The sequence below is a fragment of the Cervus canadensis genome, chromosome 3 (assembly GCF_019320065.1).
Source record: "Cervus canadensis isolate Bull #8, Minnesota chromosome 3, ASM1932006v1, whole genome shotgun sequence".
NCBI lineage: Eukaryota > Metazoa > Chordata > Mammalia > Artiodactyla > Cervidae > Cervus > Cervus canadensis.
In genome coordinates, this window is record NC_057388.1 from 34,170,424 (window position 1) to 34,191,160 (window position 20,737).

The following is a 20,737-nucleotide window of genomic DNA, read 5'->3' on the forward strand; positions in this document are numbered from 1 at the left end:
TAGTTGAATCTGTATTTAAAAAAAATAAAGAAAACAGCAAAATTCTGTAAAGTGATTATCCTTCAATAAAAAATAATTAAAAAAATTTTTTTCTGAAACAAAGCATTAAAATGGAAAGGTCCATTGGTTTTATTATACATGATGCTTCTTAGTTAGCGAAAGTAAAAATGTCTCCCAAAATGGACAGAACAGGCTACTCACCATTTTATCGGGTGGATGTTAAAAAATTCCAAGTCACAAATTCAGCATTCAATGGCTAATATTATAAATAGAACACAGTTAAGTCTTAGTTCTATTTGATATACCAGAGGTTTCTAGCATCCTTTAATGAATGCTGAGGTATTAAGAAGGCATGCTTATGGATGATCTGATCACAGCTGTAATAGAATTTAAAAAAAAAAGACAAAACATTATTGCTAGGTAAGTATGGAACAGCTTAAATAGAGAGAGGGATGAGTGAGTGACAGGAACAATCTCATGGATTACTGCTTTGGCATGAAGATTCTAGTATTTAGCCAGCTTGCCAAATAAATTGACCAGAGAAAAAGAAAGTCAACAGATTAACTTCAGGAATTAAGCTTATTAATGGATTTTCATGCAGAGATGTATCCACCCACCATGATAGGAAAGGGCTTCCTTTGCTTTCCCAGCTGCTATGTTATACATTAAAATACTTCAACATAAATTTTTGATGGGATAGAGACTTTTTTTTGCTTTTTAAATGAATGTTCACTGACCTGAGCCAATGTTGTACTATATTCATTCATGTTGAGCTGATTTATATTGGAACCTGAATAAGTTGTTTGATTTAATCATGAACTAAATATATTTAAATGTAGATTGTTCATGTTCACAGCCTTCTCTTTTATTTAGAGTTAAATTTCACTGCTCAATCCATAATTTAAGAACATGCAAGGAGGTAATTGGGATTGGTGGTAAATTATATTCTTTTGTAGAAAGTGTAATTATCAGAAGTTAGTTAAAAACACCTTTATTCTGTTTTAATTTTCATGCATGGAGCAGTTGTTTTGACAGATGGATGGACTTTATTTTTGTAACCGTCCGGGAAAAGTCTGCTTAACACAGTCTAATCAGTGCTACATATTTGTAATGTTTGTTTTTGAATCACTGTGCATTTGGCTTCTATATCTTTTTCTGAGGGTAGACATTTTCTTTGTAATTTATTTTTCCAGGCTAATATCTCTGTGTGTAATTCCTCTCTACATTTGACCTTAAGACACTAGAAACTCTTAAAAAAATAAGTGTAAATGGTTTGTCACTAAGGATGATGAATCATTGCTCATCAGGTGTGGCCTTGAGCTTTACTGGTTTATGACTGCCTTTACTTTTACCATGAGGCTAAGTTAACAATTTATAATGTTGTTGTCCTGGAGTACATTTCAGTGAAATAAGAGGTCAGTATGGTTGCCTGACTCTCGGGAAGCCGGCTTGTTGCTAACTTGTCTGTGTGTATCAGCTTAAATTCCAAAAAGATCCAGGTTTGAAAAATGAATTCATTTTGAACTGATTACATTCTCTTTATTACGTTGTAAATCCACCAGTGCTGAGCAAAGCAGCACAGTAGTTGAATGCCAAAAAGTACATTACATTCTGAGTTTTAAGAATCGTCATGGTTCAAGAAAAGGTCAGAAACACTCTTCTTCTGTCTCCCTAGAGCAGAAATGTGTGAAGTGTGTTTCCTTTTTCTGCCACGCTTCCTTCTTTTTTAGAGGAATGTCCAGGCTGCTTCCAAATAAAATGAATATCCTGTTTTGGAACACTCAAAAGCCTTGGCAACAACAAGCAGGAGAATGAAGACAAATGAATGACAGGATTGATACTGTTTTGTGTTGGTTTTCTGTTTAAAGAAAAATCCTTACTTCACTATGTTTCTTTCAAGTTTTGGTTTCTTCTCTCTCCAGTTCTTTTAATTCACTGTTTCCTTATATATTGTTATTGATGAGTTTTCTTGCAGCTAATTTAAACCAATTTTGAAAGTATTTCATTCAATTTCTTTGTTTCAGTTCAAGTGTCTGAACACACTATATAAACCCAAGAAATTTTTCTTCATTCTATTTAAATCAACCTTCACATCAAAATAGGGATTCCCTGGTGGCTCAGGCGGTAAAGCGTCTGCCCACAATGCAGGAGACCCAAGTTCGATCCTTGGGTTGGGAAGATCCCCTGGAGACGGAAATGGCAACCCACTCCAGTACTCTTACCTAGAAAATTCCATGATTGGAGGAGCCTGGTGGGCTCCATGGGGTCGCAAAGAGTCGGACAGGACTGAGGGACTTCACTTCACACCAAAATAATACTGAGTTAGCCCCTAGGTATGGTACAGTACAGCCTGCTGCCAACTGGGAGAGTTCACTGGGTAAATCATTCAGGCCTCAGGCCAATAGGGTGGGTTTAGCTGCTTTGTAATGCAGATAAAATCCACCATCAGCATCCTTCGTAGAAGCCTTGGCCAGGTTTCACAGGTTCAGTCCTGTGATTTTTTTTCTAGCAGCTCTGTAGAACAGTAGTTGTCATATTATAGTGGTGCTTCTTTGACAGTTAATAGAGAACAACAACCAGAACAACAACAATAACAATAACAAAATTGGAGGAGGAAATGGCAGCCCGCTCCAGCATTCTTGCCTGGAGAATCCCATGGAGAGCGGAACCTGTCAAGCTCAGTCCATAGGATTGCGCAGAGTCAGACAGGAGTGAAGCAACTTATCACAGTACTACACAGCACACAGAGAACAAAAGAAAATTAGGATTTTAAGGGTAGCTCTTACATAGTTCTCAAGAACCTTGAGAATTTTTCAGTCAATATTTATTGCTAGTCAGTTATCCAACTGATTAAGAGATAAGAGCCCGCAGATTCTGTGATCTTAGAATTCATAACAGTTGCAAAAGTGACATAGCCTTCACTTGTATGCACAGGTATCTATGCTTGTAAAATTTTCCTTTCTTTCTTTATTGTGGCGATCTAGGGTCTCCTCTCAAATTTCTATAATGCCCTTATGTATTACTACTGAGATTAAAGAATTTGGATTTGTATTTAAAATTGCATATGTATCTTTATAGGCCTGGTGGGCAAAGTAAAACCCTGTTCTTTTCTAGAATGAATAAGTCATCCATCTGGATCTGCCACTGCTATTTATTAGAATATTTGTTTGCTTACCAATATGTGTGTACACAGCCAGATTCTTAATTTCAACATATGGTGCTGGAAATGGTTGTTTATAATCTTGAATGCTGTAATATTGAGTCCACAATCAGGGTTGGCTGTCTTTATGTAAAAGAAGAGTATGGGGCCACCTACGTGTTTCATAAAACATTTTCCTGAAAATAATTCATTTTCAAATAACTGCATTTTCTTAAGAGTACAAGTAAATCCTTTGTGTAAGACTCATGAATGTCTTATTTGTGAATGAGTTTATCAGATGTTTCCCTGTCCACAGCCTCTTTCCTCTGACCAAGAATTCATGCCCTATCCTCTTTCTCAAAGAGGAGAAACTGTTACAGAATGGGGATTTTGTGGCTAAGAGACTTGAGAGTTGGATTATGTATAAGCTTACCTAAGGTTTTGTCTAAGATGTGTCATGTTCAAAGTGGCACATGGGTAAGATGCTCTTGAAAGCTAGGAAGATTTTTCTTTATAGAAATTTGCAAAATTAGTTTCAAAGTTGGTTGATTTCAGTGCTTAATTTTCTTTGTTATAATGCCTTTCCAGACAAAGGAAAGACTCAGGATGTAAGTAACAAAACAGTGAGACAAATCAGATGTGTATTTTAGCTACTCCCGAAACTGCTCAGCATTTGATAAGAAAGAGTGAAGAGTCCTAACAGTCAAGTTTCATATTTTCCCTTATAGAGGTATAACTTAACTTTTGGGATGATATGTTTATAGGACATCCTCGGATTTCATCCTGGATAAATCAGTGATGATGGAAAGAGCAAGTATTTGAATTTAAATAACAATTATTCTGCTCAGGTTTGGTCTGCTGTTTATTTTATGGAGGCATTAAAGTTAAAACCAAAATCATCCGTTATAAACACAGAATACAAATGTCACTTGGGAATGTACTTAAATTATTGTAACATCTCAGTTATAAATTCCAACTAACTACATAAGTCCAAATACATTCTGAACTTGCACTTGAAGAGTCACACGTTATAGAGAATGACTTAGGGGAGTGTTACAGACTGAAAGGCGTCGGGACCGACCCAGGTCTGTTAGGTTTGCCAGAACTGCTTGCGCTATGGTCTGCATTTGATCTTTATCTGCACTTTTAGTTATATATTTGGTTTTTATTTCCACATTTATGGGCAAAAACACAAAACTATGTGTATAAAAAGTCTATGGTCAATAACATAAAATTTCAGTGCAGTTATTAATCAGTTGAATATTTAAAAATAGATAATGTATGTCCCATGACAAATTCATATTTTCTACTTACATGTATTTAATTTTAAGATTTTTATATGGTTAATAGACCATAGCATTTATTTGAAGATTTTTAAAAATAAATTTATTTATTTTTAGTTGGAGGATAATTACTTTACAATATTGTGCTATTTCTGCCATACATCATCATGAATCAGCCATAGGTATACTTATGTCCCCTCCCTCTTGAATTTACCTCCCACCTCCCACCCCATCCCACCCCTCTAGATTGTCACAGAGCACCAAATTTGAATTTCTCTTTTCATTGTTTTCTTTTTACAGTATTGCTAGCAACTCATTTATTTAAAGATATTTTGCAAAAATTATGTCTTTTCTACTCAGGGTTAATTTGGCAATAAAATTATCTAGTTTATACTTCATCTGATTTTTTTCACCTGAATCTTCCCTTAACAGGAACAGAAGGCTAAGATTCCTATTCGTTTGTAGAAACACATTTTCTTTCATAGGGTCTACAGATAGAATATATAGGAAAATATAAATAGCTCTATCATATTTCTTAGGTGATATTTGTGTAATGAAATAGAAGGAATGTCTAAACTTCTATACATAATAAGATATGACTATAATCCCCTCTTATAAAGTAGATGTTCTTTACCTGGAGGATCCATGACTCATTGGTAAGGGTATCCATGCATTGGTTTACAATGTACATGTACTGCATGAAGATATTTATTAACTATAGCCACTCTTAATAAAAGACCCTCAGTCTATAGACTTTCTAAACTCTAATATCTTCTCTGTCTCATCTTATACACAAACCATCTTTGAGGTTTTAGTGAGTTTTTTCAAGAGGAGGTGGTTTTATCTTCCTAAGTCTGTAAAGCTCACTAGTAAGCATCAATGTGTGTGTGTGTGCGCATGTTAGTCACTCAGTCATGTTCGACTCTTTGTCTGTGGAACTCTCCAGGCAAGAATACTGGAGTGGGTAGCCATTCCCTTCTCCAAGGGATCTTCCCAGCCCAGGGATCAAACTCTGGTCTCCTGCACTGCAGGTGGATCCTATACCATCTGAGCCTCCAGGGCAGCCCAGTAAGTAGCACTGCTAAAGTCCAAAGTTAGTTGCCAATCAGTATGAGTTACTGATGATGTTTCACGTTTATGTTTAGTAGAGGCTTTTATTACGTTTATTTTTGATTCACTTTTCCAAAATTAAAGCTGACTTTTGCAAATAAATTTTCATCATTATTATAATTTAACTAATTGGCTAAATAATTTGCTGCTTCCCTCATTTCTAGAAAAGTCACTTATGATAATTGGTTATCTATAACTTTATTCCACTTTTTAATAAATTATAGTTTTAATAAAAACATTAAAGGGAATATTACATTTTACCCCCCAAAAATGAGAACTTCTTTGTTTCATGTAACAGTGAGAGCAAACACCTTCTGTGTCTCGTGTAATAATGTGAACAAACAATAGAATAATAAGCTATAAAAACTAACGTGAAAGGACACAAAAGAAATCTGTTCAGACATGCCTAGCACACTAAAGGATGCCCCAGCCATGCTCACTGCTAGAACTCACTGGTTTTCCTTTTGTTTTACAGAAAGAATGTGCTAATTTCATCAAGGTGCTTAAGGCTTATAATCAGACTCATTTGTATGCCTGTGGAACGGGGGCTTTTCATCCAGTTTGCACCTACATTGAAATTGGACATCATCCTGAGGTAAAGCTGGCTTTTTAAAAACGGTGTTTGTCCGCGACCCCTTCCTTTTCAAATACTTTATTACTAATTTCTTCACTTCATTGAAGAAATAGTTCCTACTTGGAATTCAGATGTTATTATTAATTTTAATCTGTGAATACAAAAAGAATTGAGACCATCACTCAACAATAACTGGAACAGGGAGAAGGAAGGAAGAAAGCGTTTGCTTTTCCTCTCTGTTACAGAGTCCAATCCATTTTGCATGTGCAGCAGATGTCAGCAGGCTGAATGTGTCCTGTTTTCTCCTTCATTTGTATATTGCCAGCTTTCCCCACCGTTTCCCTCCTCAGCCAGAAGTGTCTGCCACCACAGTTGTTTTCTTCTGCCCAGAGATTAAGAAAGGATGCCATACATGTGCTCAATGCTCTGATCACATGTTTGACCTAAATTGCTCACAGTTGTGTTCTTGCTTGGCTAGGCTTTATATTTATATTTTGGACTATAATTTTGTCAGTATAAAAAAGATAAAAAATGTTAATTTGTCTCTTGCTCCTAAAAGATGTTTTAGTGAAAAAATTAAGTTGGGTAAATTTAAGCAAAACTTGAAATTAGGGATGAATTTAAAGGAAAAGTTTCTAGTTTGAAAGCAATTCCATGGGTTGGATTTATCAGTAGCCTTTAATTATAAAGCCCTTTATAATTTTTGGCACAAAATCCTATGAAAAACAAAAGTGTTCATGTGGTGAAAAAATCTTTTGTGACAGAATTTTCTTCCAGTTGGAATCCAGAATTACTCATCAGATAAAAGGTTTGTTCCCAGAATATTTCTGGAATCCTAAAGTTGAAATGTAATTTACATGTTAACCACTTCTTTATAACTTTAAATCCTTTCTATTTTTCTTATGGCATCCAAAAATGATACAAATATGTTCTTACAACCCAAACACTGAATAATCAAAACATTTTTGTGTTGTACCTTCTTTGTAAAAGAAGACACCTTTGAGGCTATGTGGTTTCTAGACTAAACATGATTATTATGACTTTCCTGATGATCCTGGGAAGATTAAAACCATTTCCCAAGTTCTCACTAGTTTAGACATTGCCCTCATAAACCTCTTCCCCCCCATGCATCCTTCTTTTTTTAACAAGCTCGCATTCTGTACCTGATGACATACCCAGGAGTTTTAAGTAAATTAAACTTTAAGGAAAGGCAGTTCTACTTAAGTTACTTGTTTCGTATTGACGAAATTAGGAATAATTTCTTGCATACAGTCCTGCAGATTTTGCATGATTAACTTTTTAGCAACTTCTGGATAAATCTTTCCTTCTTCACTTGCTTCTAGGCTATTTTCAATAGTTAGGCACCCTAAAATTTGGGTCCCACTTTTCTGTTTATTGGCGATATCTCTGGAGAACATTATGCATGTTATCTTGCACTTTTCACATATGCCTGCTATATGGGACAGTGGGACCCAGAGAGCTGAGCTCCAAACACAGGGTTAGTGGAAAATAGGTGGGTTTTAGGGTCATTTCTGGCTTCTCATCATGTTCTACAACTTACTATCTGTGGAGTCCAGGAAAATTGCTTAACCTCTCTGAGATTCTGTCTCATAATATGTAAAAACAAAGCAAACCTCTATGATCCTCAGTGTCCTTTAATTTAAGTGAGAAATCAATTTACTACCTCCAACTGCCTCCCAACCCTCCAACCACTGCATGGCCCACTGACATTTTTTGCTATAGAAACTCAAGGAATTGTAATCCCTTCATTATTAAACTCATGTCCTCTAGCCTTTCACTGGAGAGCTTTTGTCCAATTAGTTCAATACTTGATACTTAATCTGGAGTAAGCTACTAATTTCCTTTGTGTCTTTGTTTCTAGAAAGTGGTAATGAGAATGGTCTATACCTTGTGCAGTTATAAGAGTTTGATATTACTTAATAGGTAGTAGGTCCTTAAAAAAAATGCAGATTGTCATTTTTAAAATATGAATGTGTATCGCAGGATGAAAGCCATTGCAGCTTTTATGGTAATAACTGTCACTTTGCTATTAAATGTACCTCATTCATCAGAGTTTATAAGTTACTGCACTAGGCTCTCATTCTTGCCAGGTCATTTTGTATTTAGCTTAATTCCTCTACTTTTAATTTTGAAGCTTAGATGATCTTGATGGCCATTTAAATTAAAATATCACATATAGTTTCTGTATTTTTACAGTTTTACCCAAATATAGATTTCTCTTTTTCTTTCTGAAGTTGCTCTTTAGCAGAGTTCCCTCTTTCTCAACTCATCAACTACTCGTTGCTGGTTTATGAGTGGGTGGGAGGATGCAGAGGTACAGAAGCCAGGCCATTTACCCAGCAAGATGGAGGCGGCCTTTTCCTCCACTGAAATAAATAAATAAAGCTTCCCATCCAATCACCTTATGGTAGGATATTGATGAACAAGTGTTTCATTGAAATTCTAAAACTCAGAACCTTTGAGAAAAGTCCTCCCTCAGAAGCTCAGTGGTCTTGAATTGCATGGCAACTGTGTTATGGGGAGATGCTGTTCCAGACTATTTTAGGGGTCAGAGGGAAGATGATTATGCAATCATCTGGGGGAATTGGGAGCAGTCTAGACAGTCGATCTAGGAAATTCTGGAAAAGATATTATCAAGATGGCTTGTCTAGACAACATAAAATTCAATTTTCAATGCTAAGCTGCCTTAAAAGAGAATCTGCTTTAAATTGATCTCTATTGGTACTTAAAATACTACACTTATATTTAAACAGTTATACTGTTTTTGAAGTTGAGACAACGAGACAATATGTGTTTCATGCAGTTAGGAAAGTCATGATGGTAATGGAAGGATTGGCAGAATAAGAAAGAAAATAGCAAGCAGGACTGAGGCCAGGCTTGTTGGATTAGAGTTCATAAGATCTCCTGAAGTTTGAATTTAGTAACTTTTATTTACAGGGATGGGCTTTTAGAACTAAGACAAACCTTTTCCTATATTCTGGTTGAAAAAGTAGCATGTATACTCTGCTGTTTCCTGTCCTCATTACATAAAATAATAAAATAGTTTCTTTTTTAAACTACTGTCCAGACTTTATATATTATAAATAATTTTATGGCACAAAAAAGACATTTTGCTTTTATCATGACTTCATGGACTTTTTAACATCCAGTTTTTTCTTTTCAGTGTTCTTTAAAATAACTGTCTTATATTGAGTCCCCATGATTATTGAAATCCATTTTTTAGAAATTATGGATTTAACCCTTTCAAGATGGCTGGATGCCACAGAAATGAAGATATCACTTTTGAAACAAAGCAAAACTTCCTTCATCATTTAATAGCTTCAGATCTAATATGAAGAAATTAAAAATTCCTTTTAAATAACAATCAGCAGTTTGCAAAGAAATCCTTATTTAGTCTTCTGATTGTGAATGATCTTACTTTACTCTTCTAGCATTTTAATAGCAATATTTAAACTCCTGAATACTGTATTCTGAAATCTCCTCTTGCTGTATAGTGAATGCCTTATGACCGTACAGAGTATGTCATTGATTGCTGTATTAAGCAGATTTTGTGTTTCCTGTAGTGCACTTGGGAATTGGTAGACCTATTAATTAACTCCAGTTCTGTAAGATATGTGTCAGTCAATTCTTGGTTATTCTCCAATAGTACTTGACCCTGCAGATAACTGCCTATGAAGTCACATGCTTCATACACATGTGCGTGTTTATTATAAAAATTCATGCAGAGTTCACAGGAGGAATGATTCAGAGCTAGAGTACAGATGATTTTTGAGTTTAAGCTCTCAGTATCCATGCCATTCAAGTGAAAAGTGTAAGCCATCCTTACGCAACAGAATATTCCCCAAAGACTTTTATTATATGGTATTTCCCTCTCAAATTTACATTTGTTAATAAAAAATGTATGAATTTAGGAGGGGTATAGCCGAAAAAGTCTCTGGTTGTTTTCTCAAATTCCAAAACGGCCTCCTCTGTGTACTGGGAGGAAATCTAAAGAAAGATGAACCCAGATGAGGGCTGGAAAATATTAACTCTATAAATACTCTCGTAATGCCATGATCTCAATTTATGATAGAACCAAAGGGACATTAAGAAATGCAGTGAAGCTTAATGGCTATCTCTAAGGTCATTTCTACAATGACAACTAATATATCAAGATATAAAATAAAATGTTTTGTCTGTTTTTTCTCTTCCACCAAGAATAAGTGTTTGCTTCTATGTAAAACTTTGAATCAAATGCTCTTTGTAACAGTCTCCGGAGCCAAAATTCTACTTAAGTGGTAGCTGGAGCTCAGTTGGCTAATTTATACATCTAAGTAACTTTTTCTAATTGAGTTAGCTCTCTCAAATTATTTTGTCATTGAGTCCAACAGATGAAAGTTTATTTCTTGTACTGTAGAAAGAGTACAAGCAGAGATGCCCAAGCTAAGAAATTTAGATATCTTGGTAAAACAATGAGGCATTCTTTTAGGGTGGTTGTATCTTCCCATCTTTCTTAGATCACGTGTTGGAGTCTGACTTTTCCCACTTACGTTAGCAGGATAACATAAATTAGTAGGTTAGTAGGCTAACAGAACTCAGGATTCTTGGTGACTTCTCGGCTTCATTATTTCTACCAGAGGCAGTGCATCCCGCATTTGCACTGTGAACCTGGGCCAAATGTGGTTTGAGCAAGACCATTATGGTTTCTAGGGTATTTTCCCCCCTAATCTTTCAGTACTTGAATGGTATTGGACAGGAAACCATGCAAATTACAATGCTGAATAAACAATACCACCATTTATATTGCAAATTAAATTTTAAAATGCTCTGCTGTTTGTATTTGAGAAAAAAAAATCACAGTTCATAAATTGTGTGACTTTAGCAACTCACCAGTGTATTTTCTATGAGCTATTAACATTCTAAACTCTAGATAATATCAAGAAGTCTGTTTCTCAAAATTAAAAGAACAAGTGGCCAAGTGAGGTGGTAGGGGGACCTATTTATTAGAAACAAGTTTAGGGGGAAAAAAAACAAACAAACAAAAAAAATGGTGAAAGAGAGAAAGAGAAGTGAAAATCCAAAGCAACATCCCTTTTACCGTATTTAAAATGTTTCAAATGACCATTTAATAGTTTGACTTGTTTGCTCTAAATATTTGATATGAAAACACCATAGTTAATGAGATGAATACACTTTTACTCTCTATACTTATTTGGTTCAGTGGTGAAGTGTTTGGGTTTCTTTTTTTTCCCCCTACACAATATTTTGTCACCTTTTATTCCTAAAAACAATGACAGAAAAAATAGAAATGTTAACATTCAGTTCTTAACTTGCTGGGTATTTCATTCCATGTTTTGTCAGATCTAGTTCACATAGTTCCAGAAAAGAATTTGGACAAAATTAAAGAGTTTTCTTAAGGCCATATTGGTGCATGATGTCAGTATCAACCTAACCCTAACCCTAATTTTTTTTCTGGCGGTAGGCCGAGAAAGTCTTATTAAAAGACTTTATTACCTGTAGTACTCAATTCCTGAATGCATCTTTATTCACAGTCAACCCAGACATGAGGACTAAAAGATAAACAGTACTTTAACCAATGTATTTTTTCTTTTCCTCATGAACTACTAATGCTGGTTTGGAACAAAGACCTTTGATTTCCTGGAGGTAATTTGTCACTGCTAATGTGAACTCCAGCTTAATTCTCATCTCCTGTGCCCTCTTGACTGGCTGCTTTGCACTCATTCCATATATAATCTATTTTGAGAGGAAATTTCTGTTCGTAAAAACTCTTGTTATCAATATTATAGTTTTTCCAAAACAAACAAACAAAAAAATAGAGTAGTGCTAAACCCCAGCACCTGCTCGCCCGTTTAGGCTGCTCTCATCTCCTTCCTCTTCAGGACCCTTTCTGTATCCTTGGACTCACATTCTGTTCTTCCTCCTTTATCTGTCTCTTTGTCTTCTTGCCTAAATTACTTCATTTGGAACCAAAGGTTAAGGTTGTGAAAATACAGCTTGGATATATGTGTGAGAAGGAAGGTGTTAGTTTCATATATTTGAAACTTTGGAAAAACAGCAAAAGAAATTTACTGAATTTCCACAAATCAGAATACATTCACCTCCTCTTGGTGTGTGTTCCAAATAGCCCTCAGCAAGTTATCTTGTAGATTTGTTTTAAATCATAATGGTTCACTTTGATGATAACCTGAGGAAAATTATCTAAGTCCATTCTAAACTAGTTGGATAACTACCTCATAATCATGTAAAATCTTAGGGTTTTAGTGCCCTTGTTCCCTTAAGGCTTATAAACATGTGAGTGCCAAGGATGTACCTGTAATATCTTGGGCTAATGAGAAGGAAACAAGAGTTGACTTGATAGGCAAACACTGTCTTCCTGCCAAGTGAAGGCCAAGGTGAGGTCAGAATGGACCATATGAAAGATCTTGCTGTGCTTCAGAGGAAAGTACCTTACCCCAGAGCACAAAGGAGAGTCAGAACTGCTAGTCCCAAAGACTGTAACTTTTGGTCACTAGAATCACCTTCATATTGTAAGAAGGTATTTACTTTTCAAGATTTACAAAGATTTTGTTGTCATATTGTTTGCTAACGCTGATTTCAATTGTATTTGTTCTCTAGTCAGTACTAACCCTAACCCTAACCCTAACCCTACATTTAACCGTGAAGAACCTATACTTAGCTTTATAATCTTTAAAATTTAGTTGCTATTCAAAAATATACAATGTAAGGTAACTGGACGCACACTAAGGAGCTAACTTTGAAGCAGACAGTGTCCCCTGTTCGTGTGTTCACCTCTGAGGACACTCCCCTTGCTCTGGTGTCTTGACTTCTGCTCTGGGCTCCTCATGGTTCTCAGTCACTCCAGTCTTACTGCATGTGGTCAGTTTGGAAGTTGGAGGATCTGGGGAAATGGAAATAGCAAAGACTGATGCTGAGAATCAGTGTGAGGTAAGATGAATAGCATTGAGGTGAAAAGGAAAGGTATAATGAGAAAACCAGAAGTTTTGGTATAAAAGTTACTAGAAGATAATAGAGGCTTAGCATTTATAATCTAGGGTTCTTCAGGTTTGTAGCTACAATTCTGTTCTGCTGCTACCATCAATGCCTTTGTGATATTGGAAGCGATTTGTATTCCACAGCAATTTATAGTCATTAAGATAAAATTGACATTAATGAAAACATGGGAAACATTTTTCCTAAGTAAGGTTCTAATAATAATGGTGAGGAATATAAAGACGAATGTCTGCCCCCAAAGATTGAACACATACATAGATATATGACTTCAACACTGGTTAAAACATGAGTAATGATAATGATAATCCCAAAAACTAGTAATTACTAGCGATAATTATGCTTTGTAATGGCAGCATTGAGTATGTTACCTTTGTCTTCACAAAATCTGATGAAGTATGTACTCTTCACATCCTCATTTTATTGATGCAAAAATTAAGGTTTCCATGGGTATTTTGTAATGGGCCTGAGCAAACATGCTATTCAGTGCTTTATATCTGAGTGGAGAATCTGCTCCTTTAAAAGAAAGTAAGGGGGGAGGAGGATTAAAATCATTAATACTTATTTAGATTATTAAAGATTTTGTCATGCATTTATATTTTATATTTCAGAACTTCTTAATGTATGCCTAGTTTGAACAAAGTGATAACTGTAATTAAAGGATAGCATGATGAAGTGAACAGAGGTCATCACATTTAAGCTGGGCTTTGAAAACTGGATCAAATACTGATGGATGTGGAGGGTCCTTTAGTAAGACTTGAAGGGTAGAATAGAAGGACAGAGACATGAAAGGCGTTGGGAAGTGGCAAATAATCTCAGCGTGCATAGAGTACAGTGATTTTCAAAAGGAGCTGGGAAATTAGGATCAAACTGAGTTTGGGGAATCTAGTCAAGAGCTATACAAAGCCTTAGAAGGTTACTACTGGTATTGCTATGATTGGTTCTGAAACATATTTTTAGTATCAGTGTGTGCGTGGTGGGGGATGGGCATATAGGAATACCCATTTTGAGACTATGGCAAAAGTTCAGATATGTCACATAATGAGAACTTGGACTGATATTGAGGGAAAAGATACTGAGTAATGTTTAAAATTCTCACAACAAACAGTAATAAAATAGCATCTAAATATCATAAATCATGATGTATATTGACATGATGATACTCTTTAAACTCCCCAATGAAAAAATGATTTCCCAGTTCTTTTGTGAAAATTAGATAAAACATGCTTTATAGCATATTGTGGCTTACGTACACTCAATTTTCACTTCTGAGTCTACAAATAAGCTGAATTTATGTTGTGCATAAAACATTAAGCTACCATATGCAAAGTTATGTGAATTTCTCACCCATGGTGTATAACAAAAACATGGTTTCTCCACACTTGTAAATCCAGAGAATGCTATTTTGTGTAATAATGCATCTGTGAAAGTAATTCAGACACACTTTGTTTAAAAAAAATAACAAAAAGAAACAAGCTACATTGCACTTAGAAATAGCTATTTTTAAATAAAAACCATGCTTTAAATTTAATTTCATTATTATATTATAGCTTATACTGATTTTGTTAGATTTTTGTGAGACTAGTATATCCAGTTTATCCCTTGTTATTCTGTCCAGTTTTCCTCCTGCTATAACTACTCTCTGTGGTTTTTAAATTAATTTTATTACTATTAATGACTGTCTTTGCTGGCATATTTGATGGTTTTATGAATATTGTAGCATTTTATATTCATTATCCTGTGATTGAAATGTTATCTCCACTTTTCACTTTAGGAAACTTTAAGTCTCAGAAAAATTCGACAGCCTCCCTATCATCATACAACTAGTCAGTTTGTTGTCATGACTTTTCTAGTGACATCAATATTATGTCTCACACTGTACTGATGTTGTACCATCCCCATTGGTGGGATGCTATCCTATGTGTTTTTTTTTTAATTATATATTTTTTTAATGTAGTAAGAATGCTTAATATAAATCTGCTCTCTTAACAACTTTCTAAGTGCACGATTCACTATTGTTAACTACGGGCACAATGCTGTGTGGCTGATCTCCAGGACTTACTCATCTTGTGTAACCGAATCTTTATACCCATTGAGCAGCAATTCCCATTTTTCTGCCTCCAGCCCCTGACAACCACTGCTCTGTTCTCTCATTCTAGTCTCTCAATCTGTGAGTTTAACTGTTTTAGATTTCTCACATAACTAAAATCATGCAGCATTTGCCCTTCTGTGCCTGGCTTATTTTACCTAGCTTAATATCCTTTAGATACCGCACAAAAGAAGTCACTTTCTTTTCTGCTAATTCCCTCTCTATGTAATAAAGGTGTTGAGCAAAAATAAAACTTGCTTGTGGTAATTCCACTTAGACACACAAAAGAATGCTAATATGTTTTACACTCAGTCATGTCTGACTCTTTGCAACCCCATGGATTGTAGCCCAACAGGTTCCTCTGTCCATGGGATTCTCCAGGCAAGAATATTGGAGTAGGTTCCCATTTCCTTCTCCAGGGGGTCTTCCAGACCCAGGGTTTGACTATAATCAGAGAGAGTTGTAACTTTTTTTTAATCCAAAAGGGAAAATCAGATTCTATAGCATTAATAGAAATATATTTGAGATAGATTTCTTAAAATATTTTAAAAATTAATGAGTTTCACACTTCTTATTCAAAGTAAGTTTAGCAATGAAATGTATCTTACTATTTCTTGGTATTTTGATGATGTCATAATTCAAGAACAAAAAAGTCTGGTTATTATTTTATGTAGAATTTTAGATTCTCTAATAAACAGAAAATATTTAATTTTATATGGCACATAGATTATCAAATAACAGAAAATTAACATTGTCTTTATTTCATTTTCCTTAACGTAAATGGGCCTTATCAGGCTACCTCTGCTGATGAAAATATTAGTATATTTGAAAGCAGTTATAGTTTTACTCAAAATTAATTTTGTACTTACGAATCTTTAGAATTTCCAGTTAGAACAAATGTATCTTGATAAATATATATTCATGTGAATAGACATTTTTTAATCATTGCCTCAGAAATTTAATTGCATAGGCTTTCATCTTTCACTTAACACTGTTATTTCTATTTTTGCCTATTTTACTCATATACTTTAGTAATTTAAATCCATTTCTATATAAATGATAGAAATTTGATATTAATGCCTGAATACAGCTTGAGATTTGTATATTTATATGTCAGAAAAATACTGTTTCAAATTTTTAGGAATCAAACCGCATAGAACAACTACTTTCCATTTTATTTTATTTTTATTTTCCAGTCTGCTGTTTTAATTTGATTGTGCATCTCTGGCCACTGAAAGCAATCTCAGGAATTGCTGAGCGGTTAAAAAGGGAGTCTAATGGGATCTAAAATCAATTCACAGGTCTGTCACTGATTCATTGTGTGACTTTTGCTGCCACTGAAATGACATTAAACTGGTCTCCTCAACAATTTTATACCTCAGGATTTCTCTTACAATAAACAAATAGCTATCTAATATGCCTTATGGATATATACTTTAAAAAGTAGCTTGATGATTAAGAACTTCAAGACCAGCTTCTATTTGAACAAGTTACCTCACTTGAGATTATCACAAAGCTTTATACAGAGGCTGAAAGTCTGGATATTTCTAGTGTTGCAAATGGGATTTTGTATACACGCCAGGGTTGAAGCTTCTTTTAAGTGCTTTTATCCTGGCAAACTTTTCTTCTTTTGATTTATGTTTTGTTGGCATTTAATAGCTGTCTTACCTCATGTTTAAATTACTCACCTGGAAAGGATGGATGTTTAGTGTCCCACATCGACTTGCCCTTTGCTGGCCTAAATCTTGGACGCAAATGGAAGATTTGTAGGAAGGGAAACCTATTCTTTGTACTATGTCATTCTAGAGAGCAGACCTAGGTACTACCTTGACACTGTGTCAGATTTTTGCAAATTTTTCCTAACAGTGTAGAATTTTCAAAAGTTCATGGATATGATTGCACAATCTCTTAGACACATATAATTTTTTTCTAGAATAAAATGTAATGACTTATCTGAGAGAGGAATAGGAAAATATCATGCCATTGATAAGCAAAATATTTCCATTTTAACAATGTAAATATCCATAAGGATAGAAGTGAACTGACATCCCTTTGTTCATAAAGTGCATAAGGCAGTCAGTTGTTTTCAGTGTCTTGATTAAAATCAACTTCAGGTGAAATGATATGACAAAACCGAATGATGTGTTTGCCACAGGGATGACAAAAAAATTTAATCCATTCACTTTTAAACCTTATACTAATAAAAGTCTGAAAAATGTAATAAGCTTCTAAGAAAGAAATGAAAAGTATTTTTCAACTATGCTCCTAAGAAAAATACTTTGACTTGAAATTTTTAGTATAAAAAATTCAGTTGCAAAATTTGATATATACAAGACTACTGAAGCCTAGTAACATCCTAAGCACAAAGCTTAGCAATATCTGATATCTTACTTTTTAAAAACTGATGTGTCCAGAGTTAAACTGGGACCACAATTTCCATAAATTTTTGCACAAAATGCATGTTTATAATATTATAGCTTATAGTTACTGCATAACACCTCTAATCCCTATCCTCCATTTCATAATAAAGAAAATTTAAACTCAAATTGCTTAAATAGTATCTTCAAATCCCATGGCTACTTTATGGTTAAAAGTTGAACTTAAACTCAGCTCTCCTGACAGCTAATTCAGAGTTCTTTCCATTACACTGCATGGCCTTCATTCTCACTATCACACGTGGGAAAGGACGTGAAAGGCACGATTTTTCATTTTTATCAAGTTGTTTATATAAGTTTTAAAAAATAAAATGTATAAGTAAGTGATATTAAATAATTACTTTTGAAAAGTACTTTTCTTGTACTTCCTCCATGCATTCATGGTCTGATTATAAACTATGTTGTCAGGGAAAAATTGTGTGGTTACTTTTACAAAAGTACTATTTCCTTTTTCAAAATAAGTCAATCATCTCTTCAAAATAGATAAAATTTGAATATTGTTTAAGTACTTCACACTATTTTCCTTTATTCTCATGAAACCAGCTAGATTAAAGATAATTTCTATTAATTGTAGCAGTCAGCACATATCAGATATTATCAACGAAAATAACTGGAACATTAGGAAGGCAACCTGAACACTGAACAGCAGAATCATACAGAATTTCACCCACACACCTCTGCATACAATGGACAAGAATGACTAAACTCTTTGATCTCTCTTGGGTAACATGAAAGAGTGAAAGAGAAAAAAAGCAACATCTGTTAGAAAAAGGGTTTAATGAACAGGGTGGGGACCCAGCTGAGCATTAACAGAGCATGAGAAAAGAAAAAGAATGCAGGACAAATTTATTTATAGTCATAGACCTCAACATGTCCTAAGAAAGTCTGATTTATAAAAAGGATATTAAAATTATTACAGTTTGATTTACATTTAAAGTATTTATAATTCCTGTAGTGAGTTCTCTACAAATGTTTTCAATAGGAAAAAATATATATGTGTATATGCAGTATATATCTATGTAACATTTTGCATATTATATATATGTATGTGTTTATGTCCATAGTGAAAGCAACATCTTAGACAAAATAGTGAAGGTGTAATACAAGGAACATAAGTCAGTTTAGATTGCCTGAATATATATTTGTAAATATAGATTTTAATCTATTTTCCATGTATCTTAGAGAAGCTGTGGGAAAAGTGATTGTTTTGAAATGGATCAGTTCTATATAGAGGTAGATATTGCCTGGGCATTGTCCATCATTCAGCTATTGCAAATATCCAAATCAAAAATATTTTATCTGTACTTTATAGATTTGGATAACTTTCAGGTTTTTGAGTTTTTGTATCCCAAAGGGTGGTGATGGTGATTTTTCTTTTTTATTATTTATATCATATCTATTATAAGTATAGATTCTGCTCTCATGTGATTTAGTCTTTTCTAGGACTCTGACTGTTAACAATAGCTCTTCCCAACTTTATGTCTGGTAGATGACATGTACATATGTGACATTCTCTCCTAGGCACACCCATTATATATACATAAGAATATTTGAAATATGAGTGGGTAAAAGAATGACATTAGAGCCTGAAATTTGAAAAAATAATGACATAAGAGCATTAACCTTGAATTTTCCCTAGTTTCTTAAAAATAAGTTAAATATATACATATATAAGTTCAAGGAAGCAAACCATGTTTGAGGTCAGAAAAAGTGAATCCTGGTCAAAAATGGCAAGAAGCCATGATTTTAGATTAGTGAGAAAGTATTTAGGAAATACAAAAGGAAAGATATTTGCCTCTAAGGTCATTCCTATATGTAATAGACTAAGTAGACTTTTCTGCTGAATGCCAGACAAGCTGTGTAAAGGTCACCCGTAACCTCTGGTTCCATTTAATGGAATAATACTAACTCAGATCCTGCTCCCTCCCTACTGCTGACCAGCATCACTTGGCCTGACTGGTCAGGTTATCACACTGAAGCCAGAGCAGTCTTCTCTGAGAGCAAACAGTAGCCTGTCACTTCTGTTTAACGATATTGCTTTGCTTCCTTTTAACCTTAGCAACTAGGGAAGTCTACTTTTTGATCTCAGTCCTTCCTATCTTAGCATCCTTTTTGGGGCCACACTCCCCTTACCTTGTCCTAGCACCCTGTAGTTCCTTTTCTTCATTTCCTTTACGTTCCCCATCTCTCTTCTTTTAGGCCTTCCATTTTTCTTTTCAGCCTCTGCCTGTTTCTTGGATGGATCTTCCTTTGGATATTTTTCTTTTAATTTATTTATTTTAATTGGAGGCTAATTACTTTACAATATTGTAGTGGTTTTTGCCATACATTGATATGAATCAGCCATGGGTGTACATGTGTTCCCCATCCTAAACCCTCCTCCCACCTCCCTCCCCATTCATCTCATCCCTCTGATCTCAATTCAGTCATTACTTCTTAGAGCAAGTTTCCTTCTCTCCTCTTGTATTGTAGATTAATACTACTCTTGTATGTACACTCAAAGCAACATAGGTGAAAAGACAGACAAATAAATAAATGCATATATTTTGATAAGTCTTATGATAGGGATTAGAGAAATTTATCTGAAATAGGATATATATTTGCAAGAAGAATTCACATTATAAACCCTGAGCTGTTAAACATCATTTCTTCATATCTCAAGAGTTAATTATTCTTGTGTTTCTTCTGTGTAAAAAGCCACAGCATGCAAATCAGAATGGGGACTTGAAATAAAGATTCCTTGAATAACACCAAGTATTCTCTTTTAGTGGATACTCCATATTTTAATAGAATCCATTTTATAAATTTGATTTATATCACCATTTTCATGTCAGGAATAACCCATATTGATTAACATAAAACTCTGCTGAAATTTTAGCACTTCTGATTTTTTTTTGATGTTATTGTTGGTATAATTGTTATATCCTTCATATGCATATGGCCCTAAATAGAGAACAGTAAAATTTTCATTATAACATTTGATCTGCAATTGAAAGTTATTCTGTTCTCAGGGCCCTTATGTAGCAAGTCAGAAAAGCAGTTGAAGAATATACATGACTAAACCTAAAGGAAGGAAGG

General features: G+C 34.5%; 1 protein-coding gene across 8 annotated transcripts in view; it reads left to right on the forward strand.

Annotated features, from left to right (window-relative positions):
- The window catches only part of SEMA3A (semaphorin 3A), a 506,842-nt gene that overhangs the window by 370,619 nt on the left and 115,486 nt on the right, over window positions 1-20,737 (forward strand). For all 8 annotated transcript variants that reach the window (XM_043462900.1, XM_043462898.1, XM_043462899.1 and 5 more), the window contains one exon: window positions 6,008-6,127. In XM_043462900.1, the coding sequence (XP_043318835.1) occupies window positions 6,008-6,127 (120 nt within the window). The remainder of the gene's footprint in view (window positions 1-6,007; window positions 6,128-20,737) is intronic.